The following is a 22767-nucleotide window of genomic DNA, read 5'->3' on the forward strand; positions in this document are numbered from 1 at the left end:
GACACAGTACTTATCTGGGTTTGTGTTCATAGTATACTTAACACAAGATCTTATGTCACATAGTTATGAATATTGACTTAAAGTCAAATCAAAAATTTTTTTAAAATATGAGAATTAGCAGTTGCATTATCTAGTTGTGTAATAATGTGGTTAAATATTATTTGATAGGGAAGTTTTTCTCATAATACAGAGTTAAGGAAGAAGGTTCCCTAATAATTACCTTAAGTCCTTTTAGGAACCTAATGATTACTTTCTAACAGTTAAAGAATTATTTTTTTTTCTTTCAATAAGATGCATTGGGTAAAAAGATACTATAACTGGCAGTTAGTTTGTAAGAATATGGAAAGGACAATCTGGGTGTGGTTTCAGGAGGGAGAGAAATGATATAAGGTAGAATTTTTTTTTAAAGGAACTCTTAAATTTCTATTCTATCTAATACAGGTGCTTATTGAAACCATTTCTATAGGTACTGCTGATACTTAAGTAACTTCTGTTTTTCTTGTGGTATTTAATATTTTATATTCTTTGGTAGTTTATGATTCTACCTGTGTACATAACTTACATTCTTGCTATACATTTTTGTTGTACTTTGTAGAATTAAATGATATGGAGAAATGTCACTCAGACATGCTAGTACCAGAGCTTGGAGTGACAGCCACAGTGAGTTATCAACAGTTGTGTCATCAGACTGTTTGACACATGTTACTTTGTAAAATCATAGGCTTCTGGTGACACATAAGAAATGTGTGGTCTCTGGCTTATGTTGTTTGTTTTAATTCCTTAGGTGCAGCTATCTTCTTTGAATTCAAACACTACAAGCCTAAAAAAGGTTTACCAGCATCAAGTGTTTTGCTTTCATGGAGATGGATGAGATTAAACCTGGGCCAACTGTAATAGAACTGTAAGTGATATACATATAGGATTCATACTGTTCTAATGGTTACTAGTTCATGTTTCTTCTTAGTCCCTCTTATCGAGAATGTAACATTGGAGTAGATCAATCATCAAAGTATTTTAAACAATGATCTTTCTATTGTGGTTACAGATACAAGAAACCCACTGACTTTAAAAGAAAGAAATTGCAGTTATTGACCAAGAAACCACTTTATCTTCATCTACATCAAACTTTGCACAAGGAATGATTCTGACATGAGTAATGTGGAATTTCTGTGAATTTTACCACTCAGTAGAAACCATCTTAGCTCTGTGTAGCATATTCATCCTTCAGAGGCAGGAAGTGAACCGTATCTATAGGCCAGTGAGTCCATTGCAAAGCTGTACCACAGAACTAAAGTCCAGCACCTCATTGTTATGACTCCTTTGGATACAGATTTATTGTAGATTTTGAAACTTGTTTTTACTTTTCTATTAATTGTGCAATTAATAGTCTGTTTCCTAATTTACCACTGTTCCTACCCTGCTTCCTGGAACAATATTGCTGTGGTAGGTATGCTCATCTTCAAACTTAATACAGCAATAAGAATGTGCTAGAGTTTACACATTTGCTCACTTTTGCTCCAATATGGTCTTTTGATTTGAATTAACTTCAAACTTTTGAATTGAAGTGGGTAGGATAGTACCAGATTGCTTTGAAAGAAAATTGGATCAGTTATGGTCTGTCTTTTAGGCTGTTCCTTAGAGCTGGCCTAAATTAACCCTCATCTGATAGTTCTACTTAGAAATAGTGTGCCTTGATCAGATCAATATCTTATATGGGAGTGTTCCCCAGATTGTAGCTGTGATTTTTTTCCAGATGACCAGATTGTTTTTCTGAAAGTGAGCATATTTTTAGTCATGTTGATTAGTTGTTCTATATCACATTGCTATTGTTTCTATGGTTAACATTAAATGATTCTAGGGTTAACATTAAAACTATCTCTCTCAGAATAATTACAAATTTTTGAGTGGGTTTACATCGTCTAAATAATGTCATCTAAAAATAATTGAGTCAGATGCTAATGAGATACTGCAGGAACAACTGCTGTTTTTCTGACAACTGATTGTGAAACCTTAAAACCTGCATACCTTGTCTTTATAAAGTGATGAGTATGCAAAATCTGGAAAGATATTCTATTTTTTTAATATAGGTAGATACGACTGCCATTTATTTCCTATTTAGATATATTGACATTCATATGAAAATATGCAGGTTATTAGCCTATTATAATTTCACTATTTACATTACTTTTAACTTGATGAGACATAAATAAAACTGTCATAGTACACAAGGTGGATATTTGATACACAGAAAATAAAGATTTGTGAGGAGCTTTTTTGTGGGTTACATGTAGAACCCATGTATTTTAATATTCACTATTTTAAATGAACAATGCATGAAGGGAATGCAATACTTGGCCTATTTTTAAACTAGTGTAAACCCTAATCATACCATCAATTTGCTTTTTAAAAGGAATAACAGTTATTTTAGCCCTTGCACTTCAAGAGATCTAGTCTTTAATTTTTCAGTTGTCTGTTAGGTCAGTTTTGTTTACTAGATGAATGTTAATAAAACTATATGAGCCTGAAAGAATTCTCAACCAAATTTAGTCTTTTCTTTCATCTAGATTGGGTTAATTTCACAAGTGCAAAAATAGTTCAGTATACAATAGTTCTAGGAAATGAAGAATTTGCCTTAATAAAATGTTCACTCAACTGAAACTCTGAGTAGTCAAAATTTCCAGACTGTAAACTTCTCAAGAGAAGGGCCTCATCTTCTCCATGTCATGTAAACTTTCCAAGGTGCTTGGCAGCACTCTACTCTGTACCCTGTGGAATGCTCAGTACCTTTTTGTTTGATGTTACTGATGTTTGATGTTGCTCCCTTAAAATCTACTATTAAAATGTAGCAAAACTGATATATTGTTCTTTCTGTTTTCTCATACTATAAAATATGTATATCAAAGTGATAATTTAAAAAAAAACAAACTTTTTTTGGTTGTAGATGGACACAGTACCTTTATATTTATATGTGGTGCTGAGGATCAAACCCAGTGCCTCACATGCAACCCCAGCCCCTCAAAGTGATAATTTATATGAAGAAACATTTAGCATCCTTCACATAAGAATGCTTTTTTTTTTAGCCTCGATTTATTTATGTGGTGCTGAGGATTAAACCCAAGGCCTTGCCTGTGCTAGGCAAGTACTCTACCACTGAGCCACAACCCCAGATGCCACCAAAGAATGAGGTTATATGGAAAAAAAAGAGGATGCTTTATATGAATGTCTTTCATCAGCATTAAACAAACTTAAATTGAACATTGTCGTCAGCTTAGCTTTAATTCAGACCTGATTGACCAACCCCCCCCCCAAAAAAGGTGATTTTATCTTGAAGCAGTTAACACAAAGCAATCTGTATCTCACAAATTAGTTGTTTAAATTTACTTTCTAGTGTGGGAGGGGATGAGTCACTGGACAATAATTACAACTATAGCAGTAATACTTTCAGGTTGAAACACTACTGCTTCACAAATGAAATGATTTTAGTAACTAAACTGAAACACAATTTCCTGGAGAGGACTTCTAAAACTTTTGAGATACAAAAGTATAATTGAATCAGGGGACAGTATTCTCTACACAACCTGTATATTGGCAGATACCTTGGGCTTTGCTACAGAAGTGGTACAATCAGATGGATGTAAGGAGAGGCAACTATGGGTGGGTTCAGAACTGCTCAGATAAACTACGTAGAATGCATTATAACTTACTAATAGAATAAATACAGAAAAGGCTTTAGAGGGAAAACTACTGTTGCTTTGAATAAAATAATAAATCTGCCTTTCCTTGAAAATCTATCTTCCTAGCTGACATCACCTTTATTTAAATGCTATTTTAAAATTAGAAGTTTTAGTAACTTCAGCATTGCCTTGTGTCCTGTAGAGGTTGAAAGATACATTCAAAATTGGTGTTTGTGACTTAAATTTTATTTTACATGGTTAAAAATGGCATAAGCTATTATATGGTTTTCCTCTTACACACACAGCTGCTGCTTCTAATATTAAATGGAGGTTATGTAGATTGAATTCTTCCTAAAGGACTCAAATTCTTTTTATTCTGAGTTATCTTCAGTAGTTTAGAGATTTTGTTTCACACTGAAGATTTTGCCCCTATTTTGAGAATACTTAGGGGACATAAAAAGAACAATGATATGTTATGTTCTAGGTTTCAACAATCCTATTACTTTCTAGAATTTAAAAGAATGGAAGAATATGGTCTAGCAGTAAAAAAAAGTACTAGGCTTTTATAATTTTATTTAAATCTTAAATATCTTAAAATGTACTGTTAAAATTGCCGTAATCAATATTACAGTTCTGGAGAGCTAGTTCTTAGAAACATTGTTTTAAAGACAGTAGTTACAGATTCAGGATTTGCTTTAATTGATTTTTAAATAAAATATATTTGAGTATCTATCAAAAAAAGAATTTAATTCAGCCCATATTTGCTGATTATAGACATTATAAGTTTATGAGTTTCATTCATTCTTAGAGGATTATACTTTTCTAATTTTTTTATCATATTCCTTGAAAATCAGTGGCAAGGTATGGGAAAGAGAAGAGTGTGTTATGTACATTTTTAAAAAGAAATTTCCTTATTTTATAGACACAACATACCACCTTATATTTTACTGTTATAATGCAATAATGGCAAAAGCAGTAGAACTTCAGGTCAAACAACTCTTGCTACTAATGTAAACTCATTCTCAGAAAACCATTCTCACATAGACAGTGGTTAGAAAAAAGTACATGAATGTGCTACAAAAATAGAGCCACAAGACTTCTCACAAGTAAAAGAAATCCTCTGTAGAAGTCCACAGTTGACCAAGGTCCAGCCTCCTTAACAGTGAGCAACAGGGAATATGCTGCCAAGTCACCATCTTCAGTTCTGAGAGTGAGTTTACATGCTTCCCCAATGGCACAAAGTCTCATGACGATCCAAAGAATCAACAGACACTTGGGAAATATTAATAAACAATTTTTTATGCACTATTACAACAAAGAACTTCAGCAAGAAGGAAAATGAAGTTTATGATCTTTGAGTAAACATTTTTAGCGTAACAGTCTCTGCGACCAGATATTTAAAGAGAAAAAAATCAAGCTTATAAAACACCATTTCTCTGTTATCAACTGGAATACACTAAAAATAGGATAATGGAAATACATGTTTTAAAGCATTTCCACAAGAAATGTCCATAATTATGACATTCTAAATCATTTAGCAATTGTATATGCTACATTAACTAAAACAAAGATATTCCTTATTGCACATTTTAAAATTGGAAGAATACTCTAGCTTAAGTGGGGATATTTAGGGGGAAATTATTTTGGCTCAAAATGTATACTGCGCCAAGGCAGCTTTATTCTAAAAACATAAACCTTTTAAAATAAACTTTTATATTTTGAAGCCAATAATCCTTTAACTCGATGAATAGTTCATAGTCCATTTTCTGACTAAGTGTCAGAGGTTAATTTTACAGGCCCTGTTTTAAGGCCTGTGAACATCCCTCACTACTCTGAGAATCAGGTGTAGGTGGAGCTTCATCTTTAAAGCCTGAAGGCATTAAGTCTTTTGCAGCAGGTGGTGGCCCATAGTCTTGGGGACCATGAGTTGGAGGTGGTAATGGGGCACCAGAAATGAAGTACTCTCTTGGGCCAAATGAGCCTAAAGGTCTAAATGGTGCTGGTGCAGGTCCTGGAAAAAAATCACGAGGGTCAAAAGGCAAATCCCGTTTTCCAGGTGAAACACCTGGTGCATATTCTTTGAAGCCTATTGGTGGACGAATACCAGGACCTGGAAAATAAAAAGGAAGTTATGTAAATACCCAGAAATTTCTGAACTAGGGTGATTTCAAGTATGTTGATATTATAGTATTTAATTTCTCTCAAGCCTAGAACATCAACTGGTGAACATCCTGACTTGCCAGATGAGGCAAACTGAAATGGAACAAGTTTAGGTTATAGACTTTGGCCAACCAGCCATGAAGCAACATATTAAGGATTTAAATATGGCTCTACCTAGCTCCAGGCTTGTCGTTTTTCTTTCCCTACTATATAATTGCAGAATTATTTCTATCTCACAAGAGCTCCATTTATATTTGGAAGTACTATATTACCATGAAAAGATGATAGATTATGAAATAAGAACTTTACTACATCAAAGAAATTTTGATAAAAGGAAATCCCACTATTTATTACTCTATCCATTAAAAATTCATGAAGTATTTCAGCATGGACTTTACACATGCCATCAGAATCAAGGTGCAGGCCCTCCAGGAAAAGGCCTTCCACAGCCACCTAATTAAATCAGCAACATTTATTAGGTCACTGTTAAATCCTCCTCTTTAACACTTCCCTCTGACTTTTCTCAAGGTAAGGAGGGTTTGACTTTTCCTTTTCTATATTCTATAACCTACTGCTTATGCTTCCATTATGGGTGATTACAAACTTTATGTTGTAGAATTTTCATATCTGTGACAAAATTTTAAGTTATGGCATGCGTCTCATCCACCTTTCCATCTATTGCAGTGCATATCAACAGATTTTCAACAAACATCTGCAGAAGTAATATTTCTGGCTTTTCTGTATATAGCCCCTTATCCTTGTCTATGAGAGATAGCTATTGCCTATCTCAGTATAAGATTATGTAGTGTCCCATATGTCCCAGAAAACTGGAGGAAAAGTTAAAATGTACTCAGCTTTATCCTTTCATTGTTAAGACCTGAGATAGCAACCAACTGTTTTAGCAAGCAATAGAAGTGGAAGATGAATGTGATTTATAAGTCAATCACTACTATTCAGATCATCATACCAAATGGTGGAGGAATTGGCTGAGGCCCAAAAGGCCCACCGAGCTGAAGTGGCAGTCCATACCGAATGGGAGGTGGTGGAGGCCATCCCATTGGGGGTCCCATGGGGGGGCCCATGAAGGGTACCCCTGAGAAAGGAGGGGGCCCTTTCATAGCCATATGCACCTGCAATTTGAGATTTGAAAGAAGTTAAAAGTTTTAAAATTCCTATGTATTAAGACAAAGTACCAACACCGATAAAAGCTAAAACCCAAAACAGGCACCTGTCCAGAGAACACCATCAGTGCAACAAAACTCTACCCACCCCTCCTGTGTATTCCCACTGACAGCTTACAGAAGTTGGAAGGATGCCACAAGAGGGACCAGTTTGTTACTGATTATATCTGCACAGGAAAGGGAAAGGCAAGAGGACTGGCAGAGGTTGTTAACAGAGGTGATTTCTGACCAGTATGTCATGCTGTATTCACTACAATCTATTTCAAAGGGACTCCCCCCTCCCCATCACTTCCCTTTCATCACAATAGCTCATTACTTCCATATTAAGAATGAACAGAATAAAATGAAAAATCCATTCTCTACCCATGTAATAATAGCTACTATTCAGAGTATCTTCGGTAAGTCTTTCATATATTATTCAACCTCTGAGATCTTTAAGTAGACTGTCTTGTTTTAAATAAGAGGGAACAAAAGCAAATGGAATATCATAATTTGTTGAAGGCCACACTGCATATTAAAGAAACTCAATCCCAGGTTTGCCTCCAAGCCATGCTTTTCCCACCTCTACTCCTCTCTAACAATGGGTCTTTGCTCTCTTTTAAATCTTCTACTACAAAGGGGTTTGGGGTCTTATCTAAGCTGCCCTTAGATTTCTCCAGAGATCTATATTCCTAGAATATATATACACTGGAACTTGAGAAGTATTTTCCATCACAGTGCTATATACACAAATTAGGAAGAAAAGGCTTTAATATTTACTTTCATTTACTGTACACCATTTGAGATATTGATTTATAATTTCCTATGAGTAGTGGGTTTGAAACTAAACAATTAAAAATTTATTTTATTATAGAGCTGCAGAAGACCTACCAGATATAATAACAACACAGTTACAAGAGAATACACTTATGTGAACAAATGAGACCATTGCTTGGGACTGGCTCAAGAGGTCATTTCAGATTATCATTGTTTCACTGAAACAGTATTTCACTTTCAGAAAATCTGATACCAATCTAATTCAAATCACTCAAAATAGGGTTTGCACAAATGGAGGAATTCTTAAATAACATTCTTCCAAACAAAAATAAAAATGATGAATTATATAATTTATAATGAATTTACTTTGCCTTAGAAGATTCAACACAAAACACCATATAAAGTTAGAGTGATAACTTTTTACATTCTGTAGTTCATTATAGCTGTACACACTTAAGCAACATTCCCAAGTTAAGGAGAAAAGTAAGCTCAATATTGCATGCAGTTTAAAGCAAACAAGATCAGTGTCATGCTCTGAATATCCCTCCCAGAAATGCACAGAATAAAACCCAATTCAGTTCTCAACCTCTAAGTACTTACTCCAACTGGATGCTCAGTCAAAGAAGTAATGGTGGAGACTGAGGGGGTCTCAGGTTCTTGGGGAACACTTTGCTTTTTAAAAAACAAATGGGATAGTACAAATAGAACACAAAGAAGGATAAAGCAAAGAGAAAGTACTGTAGGAAAGCTACATGTTCCTGCATGACCACATGATTCACAGTAACTACAGAACTTACCTTGCCCCCATTCATCACCTTAGCTGGAGAAGAACTTCTGGAGCTGCTGTTCATGTGAGCTGGACCACATCCTGGGTCTGTTAGAGATCAAAGAATGGATTCAGACTTATTCTAACATGAAAAGAATAAAAATCCTCCATCCACAATTACAGATTCTTTGAAATTACTTGGTCCTTTACCAGAGGCAACGGGTTTCCCAGATGCCTCAGAAGACCAGTACGAGGTAAAGGTCCATCCATTGACCCTTGGTAAAGAAAGATCAGAGCCCTTGTATGTATTTTTCAGAAGAAATAAACCACTGGTGGACAGGTCAGGGTTCAACAATAACTGGAAAGCAACATTAAAAATGGGTTGCCCAGGGGTTGGGGTCATAGCTCAGTTGTAGAGTGTTTGCCTAGCATGTGTGAGGCACTGGGTTTGATTCTCAGCACACATTTAAAAAATAAATAAAGATATCATGTCCATCTACAATTAAAAATATTTTTTTAAAAAAATGGGTTGCCCAATATGTAAATCACAATTTACGAAGAGACTTAAGTAAAATAAAGAACTGCCTTGGGTTGATAGAACAGCAGATTAATAAGTACTGGTCCTAAACTTTAAGCTATAGACTTGAAGTATGTGTAGGCTGTTTTTTCTTTAGTCTGTATAACCTGACTTCCAATCTTACCAAGACTACAGTCCTATTTAGAATTGGAAATAAGACTCAGTATTTCATGTTGGAAATATGTATGCTACATAAAGTTTAAGGCTACTTTTATAATATTTTGGAAAGGAACACCATAGAGATTTAATTTAAAGATAAAGGTTTACACTTCACAGTGTAAAATTTAAAAGAAAAAAACAATACAGGGACCTCCAGGAAAAAAAAATGTTTTCTATTCTAGAACAGATTTTACAGAAAACATTCACTAAGATAACGTAAGAAATTATCTTCTATGTATTGTACAGGCCCAAATTCTATGTTTTTATTAGAATATTCAAAAGGGAAAAAAAAACAAAACCTTGAAGCAGTTTACTATAAAGCAACATGTGAATGCTCACCAAATCCGTTTCTGGGCATATCTTTTCGATTAAGAGTAGCAGAAGGAGATCTTCCAGCTGGCTCTGCTGTCAGTGGAGGGGAACATTCTCTACCACTCACGGGGGATGGACCAAAAGAGCCATTATGGTTCAGTGGACCTAAAGACAACAATGCCGTGTTACTACTTTAAGGTAGCCTTCTCCCTGACACCAACCCTCACCTCCTGCTTTAGCAAATCATTCAGATTATTTCATAACCATTACACACAGAAATAAAAAGTAATTTACATACATTCTGCACCAAGAAATAAAATAGCTCCTTTTACAAAGTGCCCCCTACCTCTCAGAGGAGGATTTTGTAAATTTGGTCTTCCCGGCATAGGTTTTACAATCATGGGTTCATCTTGCTGCATTGCCATCTTTTGGGTCATTTCCAATAGTCTTGAATATTGAGAAAGAATGGGCTGAATTATGAAACAGCAATCTATTCCTTCATAGATAATATCTAGCATATCCTTAAAACACTATAAAACATATAGTAAGATACCAAAATCACATACTTCTGTCTCAAATTAGCAGCTTCCGTTTTCTCTTTAGCTATACCTCTTTCTGCAGAATGAGCTTTGAGCTATTAAAGAGAAAATATTCAAATTCAGTTGCGGTAGGCTATGCACAAAATAAAGAAAAGGGGGAAAAAATCTTACCCAATTATCATGAGCTTTCTTCTTCTGCACAGCAATCTGAAAAAGACAACACATTAAGAAAATATGTTTTTAGGGACTCATTATAATAGCCTATAATTCTCTGTATTAGATACAAAGAATTCTGCAACTACAGGACAGTATTAATTACTACCTGGTTTTTAAATGAGTGCTCGGTTTTCTGTAGTTCTTCTTCCAGTTCTTCAATTCTCCGCCTAAGAATTACAACAATTGAATAACATTTGAAAAATTCTGACCATTTTCCCTTTATTCCATCAGCTATACTTTTAAAGACTTTATCATACATAAGAAAAATATTTCTATAGTTATATGAATCCAGTGTGATCAAAACTAATACTACAGACCAGGTGCAATGCCACATGCCAGTAATCCCAATGATTGGGAAGCTGAGGCAGGAGGATCACAAGTTCGAGGTCAGTCTCAGCAATTAAGTGGGAACCTATGCAACTGAGACCCTGTCTCAAGGGAAAAAAAAGGTCTAAGGATGTAGCTTAGTAGTAAAGTACCAAAAATAAATAAATAAATAAAATAAAAACCTAATACTAATAACTTCTTTATCATTTAATTGCTAAAGATTCTGAATGATAAATTATAATTTCTGTAACTGTTCATCAGTGTGTTCTCAAGTAATTCTGCTAGAAATATCTTCCTCCTTAAAACATTTTTTATTTTTTTCAAATTATATCCATAGAAGATTTCCAAGGTCTATCAAATGCCACACTTTTGTGGGTCTTGATACATCACACAGCAAACTGATTTCTTAAAGAATTACTACAACAATCAAAACCCCCAGAATTGTTTGCATTGACCAAGTTCCCTATGGTCTTTCCCATTGGGTGTAAGTAAATTTTTTGTTAACATTTTTCATTTGTAAAGTTGAAATTTATTTTTTCTCCTGTGTGAATTGAATGTATTCATATCCTCTCGTTATTTATACTTCCATGCTATTTTCTTCTATCTACATAATGTAAAAAAAAGATTAAAAAAGAAAGCTAACACTAGATCATTAGACATTGACACCCTCCTTTAGAAACTGAACTCACTTGTAATTTTTAACTTCCTGTACAGCGGAAACCACCGTTTCATCTGCAGCTGACAGCCGCTGCTCTTTTTCTAGTCTCTCATATTCTTCGTGGCTTAGTTTCCTAAAATAAAGCCAGTTATCAAATCAAAAGTTTCTCTTTGTAAATATCACTTCCCACAATTCTATAAAATGCTTAGGCACATAAAATAGAAATTCAAACCTGCAATTTCGTAAATCAAACTCTGGCAAATCACTTACATTTTCTAACTTCTCCTCTTAATTCTCTACTTACCAGTAAATAAAATAAATGTGAAAACAACATGTGCCCCAAGGGCAAGTATCCTGTGTGTAAGATAATAAAAACTCACTTTACTTCAATGTGGAAGATCAGGACTGATCAACCTAACATAATTAAACATATTAGGATAAAGCAGGGGATAATTCTTTTCTCGTTTCTGCCATGGGTAGGACACTAAGTATATCTTTGTCATGGAGGAACTCTTTTCTCAATCCAAGACTGGTACCATAATAAAGATATAGTCAGTCAAAGAAAAAATCTTCTAGAATATGTCTTTTTAGCTATGCAATTAACGACAGAACATTTTTCACACTTTAGATATCTATTTCAAAAGAATTGCAATTAAGCAAAAAGACAAATCTGAGTTTTGATAATGTCTGAAAAGAAGCCAAACTGACCCACGATCAGAGTATTATCTACTGACAAGTTTTAACTCTGATCATGAAACTCAAGATGTTCATCTACTGAGACAAAGGTAGCCACATTTAATGATTTAAAAAATACTATTTTCTGTTATCCTTGTATTACTTTAGCCATAGTTCCAATTCAAAAGATAATTAAATTAAAACTTAATTTTCCATAAATCAGAAGAACTATAGTAAAAAAGGATTATTGATACCAAATAGAAAAAGGGGATTATATATTCTTATATAGCTTCTCATTTAATTCTTCAGCAAGTATTTTATGAGTGGCTATAATATACTAGTTACCTTGTAAGATGCTAAAGAATAAAAGAGCTCACTGTTTCAGGTATAAATGACACCTAAAGGAATATAATAATTTTCCCCACTGGCTTAAGAAGGAATATGGAGAAAACTGAATCTTGAAGGACAGAGAGAATTTTGTTTCCAATTATCAAAGAGTTAGTCTGAGAGCACTAAGAACAATCAAAACATCTTTATAAGAATATAAAATTCTGTTTGAAAGGATCCAAGCTAAAAAGGCAGTGAAGATATATGTATGTGGCCAAGATCCATTAGAAAAAGGAATCTCAGAATTACAAGTAAGGCTGGCACTTTAAGGTACTTTTCTCCTAGGTTTACCCACATATTGAAGATAACACAAAGATATAATGAGTCTGAACTAAGCCTTCATCAAATTCCTGGGCTTAGAGGAAAAAACAAGTGTTTGGGGCAACAAATAAAGGGACCCTTAATAAAAGCTCTAGCCTTTGAGTTTAGATTAGAAAGTACTGCACACTTAAGTGATGAACAGGCAAAAAATCCAAAAGGAACAATACTGAAACATTGAAAAGACAAGTCATTTTTGAATTATATTAATTGCTGACTAAGTTTAAAGTGACAGACAATCTTACTCAAGTAACCTCAACACTTTTCTATAAAAATATAACTTCATCTTAGTCCTCAAATTTCATCTATAATTATCACAACAATGTTAGCCAATCAAAACTGATCAGGCACTCTATAAGACAAAATCCTGTGAGAAAAAAATCCCACAGAAAAGGAAACCACCTAATGGGGTTATGCACATGTTTTAAAATCACTGTGCTTTATATACTCAAAAAAGTAAAGTCAAGATTATGAATTTCAGGTCTGGGAATATAGTTTAGTTGGTAGAGTGCTGCCTTGCATGCACAAGGCTCTGAGTTCAAACCCCAGCACCACAAAAGAGGAAAAAAAAAAGATTATGAATTTTGTCAAAGGATTAGAAACTATAAAACCAAGAAATAGTTGAGTGTGGTGACCTACCTACAATCGAAGATACTCAGGAGGCAGAGGCAGAATGATGAGATTAAAGATAGCTTGGAAAGCAGTAAGACACTAGTCCCTTATGAGAAAGAGCAAGGAGTCTGGGGAGGTAGCTCAATAGTAGAGCACATGGCTCAAGGTCCTGGGTTTGAGCTGTAGTACTGAAATAGGACTGGGGTTGTGGCTCAGTGGTGAAGCACGTGCCCCACATGTGTGGGGCACTAGGATCAGTCCTCAACACCACATAAAATAAATAAAATATTGTGTCGGGCTGGGGATGTGGCTCAAGCGGTAGTGCGCTCGCCTGGCATGTGTGCAGCCCGGGTTCAATCCTCAGGACCACATACAAACAAAGATGTTGTGTCCGCTAAAAACTAAAAAATAAATATTAAAATTCTCTCTTTCTCTCTCTCTTAAAAAAATTCTATAAAAAATAAAATAAAATATTATGTCCATCTACAACTAAAATAATATTTTAAACCCTGAACTTTTTAAAATCCTAAACTCAATGAATGATTTTAGCATCAGATTTGGGAAGTAAAATAAATCCTAGCGCTTTTAAGACAGGTCAGAAGAAAATATCCAGAAGAAGTAAATCCAGAATGTAGGAGGCAGGGGAAATCAAATTCTAATATGCATTATTATAATCAGAAGAGAGAATGAGGTAAAATCAACATTTAAAAAAAGACTCAAGAAATATTTAATGGTCCCAAACAACATAACTGCAAGAGGAAAAAGTGGGTGGGGTGGGGAAAACTACACCTAGGCACTTCCCAATAAAACTGTTAAAAAAACAGAGAAATGACTACAGGAACTAGGGGAGGGATAAGACCAAACAACAATGATAATGGACTCCTTAAAGAAAAAATTTAGAACAGATGGTAATTAATTGGATATTTTTAAATTGCTAAAACTAAGTAACAGTCAAAATTCAGTAGCCAAAAGAGAGATCCTTTAAAAATGGAAACTGGTTTTAACTCTAATCATGAAGTTCATGTCAACCTAATACAGATTATAAAGGTAGCAATTTTTAGTGGATAAAATACTATTCTGTTTATCCTTGTACTACTTTGATACACTAATCAAATCTATCATTAAAGGACAATGTTCAAATAGAATGAAAATAATTTCAAATATGAAACCAACAATGTAAAATGCAGAACTACAGAAACTTTAAATATGTGTATAAATTGAATGAATGTCTTATGGAGTTCACAGTATATGAAGTACTAACATACAATGCCACAACAGTTATCTGATTCGGGAGCTACTTAAAGCCCATAAAAAAAATAATAAACCTATTAATCTATGTCAGGTTTTTATTAAATCCAGAATATATACCATGGCCTTTAAATTATGAGAAGATGAATAAAATTATAATTATAATTATATAATTACAATTATATAATTATAATTCCATTATAATTTATGATTACATCAAGCTTATACAGGGGATGAGGAAAATAATTAAAAATATTTAAACTATTAAAAAGATACAAGGAAGAAAAAAAGAACAGGTCATCAAATAGAAAGCAAATTCTTCATAAACCACAGGCACATATTGACATGGACAGACATATTTTAGAAAGTCCACTCAAGCAGCTATAGAGAAAATTACTAAGAATTTGAAATAAATTATATAAAAATATAAATAATGGAGAATGAAGACAGATGACCTAGGTTAGAAACAGAAAAGATGACACAGGCATGAACTAACATAGTACCTGGGGATGAGTAAAAAGAGTACAAACCACAGATGATGACTGAATGAATTTTGGAGGAGTTGAGGAAAATAGTGCTATAATTTAACTGCATTACAAAGAAAATTAATTGCCATTTAGGTCATTCATATTACTAGTAGGGACAGAGAAAACAAGTGTTCTCTTAAATAAAAAGTGGTAAAATGAGAAATGTTTCTTTGAAACAGGCCAGGCATTTAGAACTGGCCTGAACAAAAATTTGAGATTCTAAAAAGGTCGCTTGGAGATCACAGAATTTTAGAAAAGTTAATGGAAAGGTTTCAATATTTAGTGCATTAATTAGGCAACAGATGTCAAAATACCTAAAAATAGTTAGGTCTATAAGAAGGTCTGTCTTTGCTTTAACAAGATATATATATATATATGCCAAAGAGTAAAATCAGGTGCAAACAAACAAAATCTGACACAAAAAACCTATTTTTAGAGAATTCAAGTATTTTTGTGGATTAAAAACTTCAAATGAACTTTCAAAAAATAACTAGCTCCACACTGAGAAGATTAATATATAAATATATACTACAAACAAGTACTTCTGTAATCATAACTCCTAAGGTCCTTGCCACAGTTCAATTTTTAGTGTGAGCATCTGAGATATTCAAGTCCAAAACTTGTACCATCAATAAGTAAATATTATTCCTTTTTGAAGTTTTTATTCTACTAAAACATGTCATTCCAAATCACTCAGTATTTTTAAAGGTCCAGAGTTAGAGATAAAAGTTCAAAACATTAGAATTACATAACTGATCACAATGAAAGGTAATTAAAATAAATAGTGGGATCATAGAAAGGGCCTAGATCTTTTGAGAGGTATTTCCACATCAGTGACTGTTAATACCAGTTTACCACTTCCTGCCTTCATATGAATTTGACAATTGATTACGATGTCCTCACAGCCTTAGTTTATGGTTCCAACTACCTCAGGACTCTTAAGACTGACGATGGAAAGAAAAATGCAGTTTATAGGAAACAAAACACAAAGGAAAAAAGACAAATCTCTACTTATTACAACTAGAAAAAATTGTAAATAATCTTAAGAAAAGATAAAATTATCTGTTAGTTCACACAGTGATAACAATAACAAACAATGAAAATCTTACTTTTGTAGTGCCATCTCATTTTGCTGGTAGAGTTCATTTAAAATCTCCACTTTCTGCCTAAGAGTTTTGCATTCCTCTTCCAGTTCAGCTTTAGAAGACTGTAGTGAATTGCAGTCACTTTCTAATTTCTTTATTTGGTCTGTAAAGGATAAAACAGCTTATCTCTAGATGTGTACAAGGACTTAAGAACTTGTTTGAGGGAGTAGTGCCAAGAAAAGTAAGAAGCATGAAAGCAAGAAGCCATTCTTTATCTTTCCAATAAAATTTTAAGTCTTTTCAACATGGCAATTTCTTCTCAACAAGAACCCACCTTCTAGATTACATATTGTGGACATCAAGGCGCTTTGCTTAAGTTGTAAAAGTTTTAGATCCTCTTCAACTACTGATATTGTAGTTTGTGTCTAAAAATTGCAGAAAAGAGAGGTATTCTTAAAAGTGAGGCACAGGAAGAATTCACAGGCACTATGGGACTCTTACAAAGAACTATACCCGAGAGACATCCATCATCTGCTTAATTTGATCTTTGATCTTCTCGTTCCGATCACCTAAAAAACAAAAGACTTTTAGCTTTTCCTTTCCTTACTTTTAACTCTATATTCTCCTAACTTCCCCAAACTAAAGAATGATTGTGTTCAAACACCGGAAGAAAAAAAATCAATTAAATAATTAAACTGATTAGACTAATGACTTTTAAGAGAATTGCAAGCTTAGATTTAAAAAAAAAAAAGAAAGAGGTGAATTTCAGACTGGGGTTGTGGCTCAGTGGTAGAGTGCTCACCTAGCATGTGTGAGGCACTGAGTTTGATCCTCAGCATAAAAATAAATAAAAGTACTGTGTCTGTTTTTTTTTTTAAAAAAGGTGAATTTCTAGTTTGCACAACTAAAATGTTATCTATGTTATTCTTGTAAGATAAAAGCTTTTCTTCTCTCTCAGATCTATCTTCACCTGGGCAAGTAAGTGTCTTGTTTAGAAAGATTCAATCCTCTATTTTCTCCCTGAATCTACTACCAGGTGTGGTTTGAAATACTTGCTATGTAAGCAATATCCAACTTGGGAGAAAACATCTGGAAATATTTTCCTCATCAGTAAACACTGTTACACTCCCTCTCTAGCTTTCTGATAGTCTCTAGCCTCTGTTCTCACAGCCTTAGTTTATGGTTCCAACTACCTCCGGACTCTTAAGACTGACTGTGGACTTAAAACCACAGAGCCATAGAGATGATGAGTATCAAAATCAAGTATCATCTGCATAATTTAAGAAATAAATTTCTCTTACTGTACAATGTTCAATACTTAGAGGTATAGGATGTGACTATTGTAGCTGCAGTGTACTTACTAGTTTTCAATGGGATAGAAAAAGTCAAGTGTTCTTCACATGCCTATTGCTACATTATACCCCAGCAACCCACCTCTGCCAATGCAACAGACATATCTATAGATCCAGTGATATGTGTCTACAACCCTGAAGCTTAAGAAGAAATTCAGCCAGCTGAAAAGTAGCATCTGTATACTTAATTAAAGACAGGAAAGCAAAAAAGGATTCAACCTCCCTGAGACTGATCTTACCTGCTAACTCTCCATTGGTTAATTCATCTGACTCATCTCGACTTTGATCCTCAGATTCAGATTCACATTGTAACCGATTCAACTGTGTGATGTAATTAGTTAGAGCCTAGAAAAGAAGCAAAAGGTTGGAAGACTCTCGATTTTAATTCAAAGATTTCAGGAGAATTCATGAGATGAAACATGTATTTGGAGTATAAACTTACATTAATAGTATCAACTTTAAGACTAAGCGTTACTTGTAAATCTTTCTGTGACTTCTCAAATGATTTCATTTGTTCACTGAGCTCAGCGTGTGATGTACTCCAGTCTTTCACTTCCTGCTGCAACTGAAAAGTCAAAACACATGAATTCCTATGGGTTAGGGAGGGGTTTCTGCACTGGATACATCAGGACTACAAGACTTAGACAAAGAAATACAGAGCCATACTCCTCGGTGGCCTCCCTCAATTGAGGAGGTTGAGACCTTGGTTAAGGAAGAGGGCAGAGTGGCCTCAACTCTCACAGCTGCAGTAAGAACATCAGAGCTATCAGGAAGTTGACCCTGTTTATTGCATTCCCCAGAAAATTGCTGCCAATTCAAATAATTTACCTCCAGCAGGAATGGCTGGGCACATATGACTGTCTCCTAAATTTAGATTCCTTATCATGTAATCTTCCCTTGGCCGGTGAATCAGTAACTACTCAAAAGAGGATCATAAAATACTTAATTTTCTGGTTTAAAAAGTTTCTTTGAGGCTATGCAAGTTAATAACTGATTGACATTTGATAAGAAAAGCAATAATCCAAAAATCCAAAACAGATGAAGACCATATATATGCACTCAATTTGGGGAGCATTGTTTAAACTTTGCATATCTAGAAAAGGTCCTACATGAATATTCCTTACCTCAGAAACAGATCCAAAAAAGATACAAGATAATGATATTCACTTCTCTAGTTTACATTATGTATGACATCAAATTTTATTTACCTGCTCTTTCTTCTTCTTAAGCATGGTATTTTCTTTCTGAAGCTGACAGCATTCCAACTTCACCTTCTCTTCACGAAGCTTAGCTTCATTAAGGACAATGTGAAGCTAATGCAAAACACTACAGTTAGTGAATTAATTCCAAAGAAAAAACAAAGTTATACTTTCCCAAACCACAAATCATACAGTTCTCATTTTTTGCACATTTTAGCACACCTCAAATTTTTGGTCTGCAACAAAACTAAGATATAGTATTAATATCCGTTAGCAAGAGTTGGCAGCTTTACCTCTGAAAGTTCAGAAGTATTCACTGAAATGACATCTTTAAGCTTCTCTATAGTTTTCTTATTTTCCATTATCTGCCAGGTAAAAACAGAACACAAAATATGCATTAGGATTTCAGTAGAAATACTGATATATATATGTGTGTGTGTGTACACACACATATATATATACTAAAAAGATAAACACAACAAAATTTTTGTCAAGCCATCCCATTACATTTCAGGTAAATGCAGGGGATCCAGCTTTGGACTAAGCAAAAAATCAAGAACTGAAAGAGATGAGGGAAAATGAAGTCATAAATATTTCATGACATCCACAACCTTACTGTTTATGAGATAACCAGAAAAAAAGGTCAAAGTATAGAAAATCATAATGCAATAAGTAAATAAAATGTTTTAAAGCACAGAAAATTAACTAATTAATTACTGTTTCAAGTAAACCAGTTCAAATTAGTAATTTTTTTCTAGTGATAGAGAAAAAAAATTTCCCAAGATCATTTTTAAAATTTTCTTATCTGAAGTAAAAAATGATAAAATTTAAGGAAGAATAGACTAATCTCACATACAGAAGAAATCCAAAAAATTTATAAATATACCCGCTCCTTAAGGAAGTAGATATAACTCTGCAATCTTTGTTTGCAATGCCTGGGATTGAATCCTGGGCCTCATGTATGCTAGGCAAGTACTCTACCATGAGCTGCATCCTGAGCTTGTAACTCTTCATACTTTAACTGTGGGCTGTGCATGGTAACTTCCAAAGAATACAATATGAAAAGGATTGGAAAGAATTTTTACAGTGGAGAAATCTGATAAATACTACCTCAGCTAGGTGATCAAGCTTACTTGGGGGTAGGATATTTCAGAACACACTCTCTACTATCTTTTGCAACTTTTATGTAATTATAGAAACTTATAGAAATTGAAAATGAAACATGAATTGAAAATGAAATAAATTTTTTTAAGTACAGAAAATTGATTAATTCATTACTCTTTCAAGTAAAAAGTAAACAAATACTGTTCAACTGGACAATAGTTTTTTAGTTATTCTGCATGTTTCCAAGGGCAGAGCAAAGCAATATGAAAATTATCCAAGGTTGAGAATAAAAATATTTCCTAGGCCCATAAAAATAATTTGTTGTATCAGTACTTAAAAGTTCCACAAAATGGGCAGAAATGGGTTCAACTTCCTTGGCTCCTAATCTTACTTTAGTTAACAGCTAGACTAAGTTTAACTTAACCAATTTTACAAAATATTTCAAAAGCCAAATTGCAGTAACACTTAGCAGCAAAACTCTTACCAAGTCCTGATTCTTAGCTTTCTGTTCTTTCTCAGATTCTAACATAACATGAAGACTTTTAGCTCTCTCATCCAGAAGTTCATTAGCTTTTTCAAGAAGCTTCATTTTATCCTGGAAAAAATAGGTGTCAAGATTACTCACTCATTACATTTACTTTTGAGTTTAGAATGTAATTTCCCCCAAAGAAGGGATTTTTACCTTGTATTTAGTTGTTTCATCAGAAAGAATCATTTTTTGTTTCATGGTTTCTTGAACCTGTTTCTTTGATTCCTTCACCTATGCAAATAAAGCATTCAGAATTAAGATACACAAATTATAGTGCTACTATACAAGTTACTTCCAGACAAGTGACCCTTTCCTGAAGAAAGCAGTACTTAATACATGACTGCTTAGAATTTGGATGATTTGTAGGAAATAATGAAAAAAATTTTAAAATACGATTTTTAAATTAAAACAGGTAGAAATGATTCAAGCTAGAACCAAGGGAGAAAGAAACAAAAAAATAATTATACCTTCTGTTCATAATTTGACAATTTCTGCATTAGTTCTTCATTTTCTTTTATGAAATTGTTCACCTTTTTGGAAATTTGCTGTTCATTGACTAAAAGGTGGAAATATACAAGATTATTACAATCACTAAATGAAATTCAATTATTCAATCTACTAAAAGCAAAGACATGTTATATGGTACTATGAGGAAATACTTCTTAGCATAGCTATTATGCTTTTAAAAAGCAATCTATGCTTATTAGCAATAAGAGTATAAAAATTATTAAAATTTAAGAAAAATATAAGAACAATGATATTTTGCTGGGCGCAATGGTACACACCTGTAATCCCAGTGGCTCAGGAGGCTGAGCTAGAAGGATCCCAAGTTCAAAGCCAGCCTCAGCAAGAGCGAGACACTAAGCAACTAAGTGAGACTTGGTCTCTAAATATAGGAGGTTGGGGATGTGGCTCAGTAGCGTGCCCCAGAGTTCAATCCCAGGTACCCCTCCCATCCAAAATGATATTTCAATTTAAGCTTATTTCACAGATGGGAAATACAGTAAAGTGTTGTAGCTTGATATTCCTCCCTTCTCAAAACACTTTCTTTTCAGAAAATGGAATCATTTAATTCTTTGCAAAGAAAAACAGAAATGAAAACATACTGATTCACATTACCATTCTTTAAATTATCTACTCAATTACTTAATGCATGATTAAATCATTAGCATAGAAATACTCTTCAAATGTAATACATCTGCATTATATCAATATTCAAAGTTAATCTGCCCCAAATTAAAACTTATCATCTCCCTATCCACAATTTGTTCCTCCTCTTTATCTCCTATCTCAGAGTTGGAACCATCATCATCTACTCTATTATCCATGCTAGCAACCTAGGAACAGTAAAATTTTCAGGAGGTAGAAAAGATAATAGACATTAAAAGTCACTGTATCTACTTCTAACATACATAAAACACACATCAAACACCAATACAAAGGGTTATTACAAGTTTAAGAGACCTAAAAATTTACCTTGATATACTCTATCTTTTACCTAGAAGAGAGAAAAAAGATTAAATTTAATATCAAACATCTGCTCAATAGAAACAGCATTCCTAAAACAACAATCAGAATCATAACCAAGTGAGAATTTAATAACATTCTGGTTCAGGATAATAATTTATAGGATTAAAAATAAGTAAAGGTTAACAAGCCTTTTAAATTTAATTGGTAGTGATATTTCATAAATAGCCTCTGACATAAAAACACTAAGATATGCACCTTATTTCACAGTAAATATGTGTGTGTGTATGTGTGTGTGTGTGTGTGTGTGTGTGTACTCAAAATCATTTACTTGACAATTCTAAATAACCAGAATAAAGTCTAGAAACAATGACTATTCAAAAGAAATCTGAGGAAACAATATTAAAGGCATAATATTTGTACTAAGATATGCCACTTTCACTCACCAGAAAACATCTTAGAACTCCAATTTAAATTTGGCTATTGGCTGAATTTAGAAACTAAGAGGCTACATCATCTTATTTCTGCAAACCACTAAATATATAGCAAGAAATCTGAAAGGGAATACTGCTAGAAGAAAATGCACAAGCAACAAGAGAAATGACAATTAACATTCTGGAAAGGACAAAAACAATCATTTCCAAAAGACAGCGATAAACTACCAGATAATAAAACGTAAGCAGAAATTTTTTTAAAACATCACTAAATTTCTTTGTAACTTAGCATATTAGTTGTCCTTTCAAATGTTATAAATGGTGATGGGATACTCAGATGTGTCCATGGATCATCCATGGGATCTTTGTAATAGGAAATTGCATTCAGAAAACTCCAACACAGAAAGAAATGAACATTTCTTTAATGTCATAGCCTTGCTAACCTTTTACTCAAAATGACAACAGAGGAAAATGGGAAGTGGCATAAAAGCAGTCATCTAAGGTA

General features: G+C 33.7%; 3 protein-coding genes across 3 annotated transcripts in view; 1 reads left to right on the forward strand and 2 right to left on the reverse strand.

The window, feature by feature from the left end:
• Positions 1-573: 573 nt before the first annotated feature.
• The window catches only part of LOC144371433 (uncharacterized), a 77242-nt gene continuing 55048 nt past the window's right edge, over positions 574-22767 (forward strand). The window contains exon 1 of the mRNA XM_078033751.1: positions 574-901. Coding sequence (XP_077889877.1) covers positions 858-901 — 44 coding nt within the window. The 5' untranslated portion in view covers positions 574-857. The remainder of the gene's footprint in view (positions 902-22767) is intronic.
• Positions 5371-10226, reverse strand: LOC144371465 (transport and Golgi organization protein 1 homolog). The gene is made up of 6 exons (XM_078033774.1): positions 10152-10226; positions 9932-10032; positions 9613-9750; positions 8569-8645; positions 6802-6964; positions 5371-5784 (listed from the first exon to the last, which is right to left on the reverse strand). The coding sequence occupies exons 2-6, from the start codon at positions 10020-10022 to the stop codon at positions 5465-5467; spliced, it is 789 nt and encodes a 262-aa protein (XP_077889900.1). The 5' UTR covers positions 10023-10032; positions 10152-10226; the 3' UTR covers positions 5371-5464.
• On the reverse strand, positions 10189-21982 carry LOC144371389 (transport and Golgi organization protein 1 homolog). Its single transcript, XM_078033723.1, has 15 exons — positions 21838-21982; positions 20829-20917; positions 20515-20592; positions 20317-20427; positions 19022-19093; positions 18738-18842; positions 17972-18094; positions 17769-17874; positions 16691-16746; positions 16512-16602; positions 16202-16340; positions 11357-11458; positions 10447-10507; positions 10296-10331; positions 10189-10200 (listed from the first exon to the last, which is right to left on the reverse strand). Exons 2-15 carry the CDS (start codon positions 20856-20858, stop codon positions 10189-10191), a joined length of 1122 nt encoding a protein of 373 aa, XP_077889849.1. The 5' UTR covers positions 20859-20917; positions 21838-21982.

This window comes from Ictidomys tridecemlineatus, chromosome 16, assembly GCF_052094955.1.
Source record: "Ictidomys tridecemlineatus isolate mIctTri1 chromosome 16, mIctTri1.hap1, whole genome shotgun sequence".
In the NCBI taxonomy this organism is placed as follows: Eukaryota; Metazoa; Chordata; class Mammalia; order Rodentia; family Sciuridae; genus Ictidomys; species Ictidomys tridecemlineatus.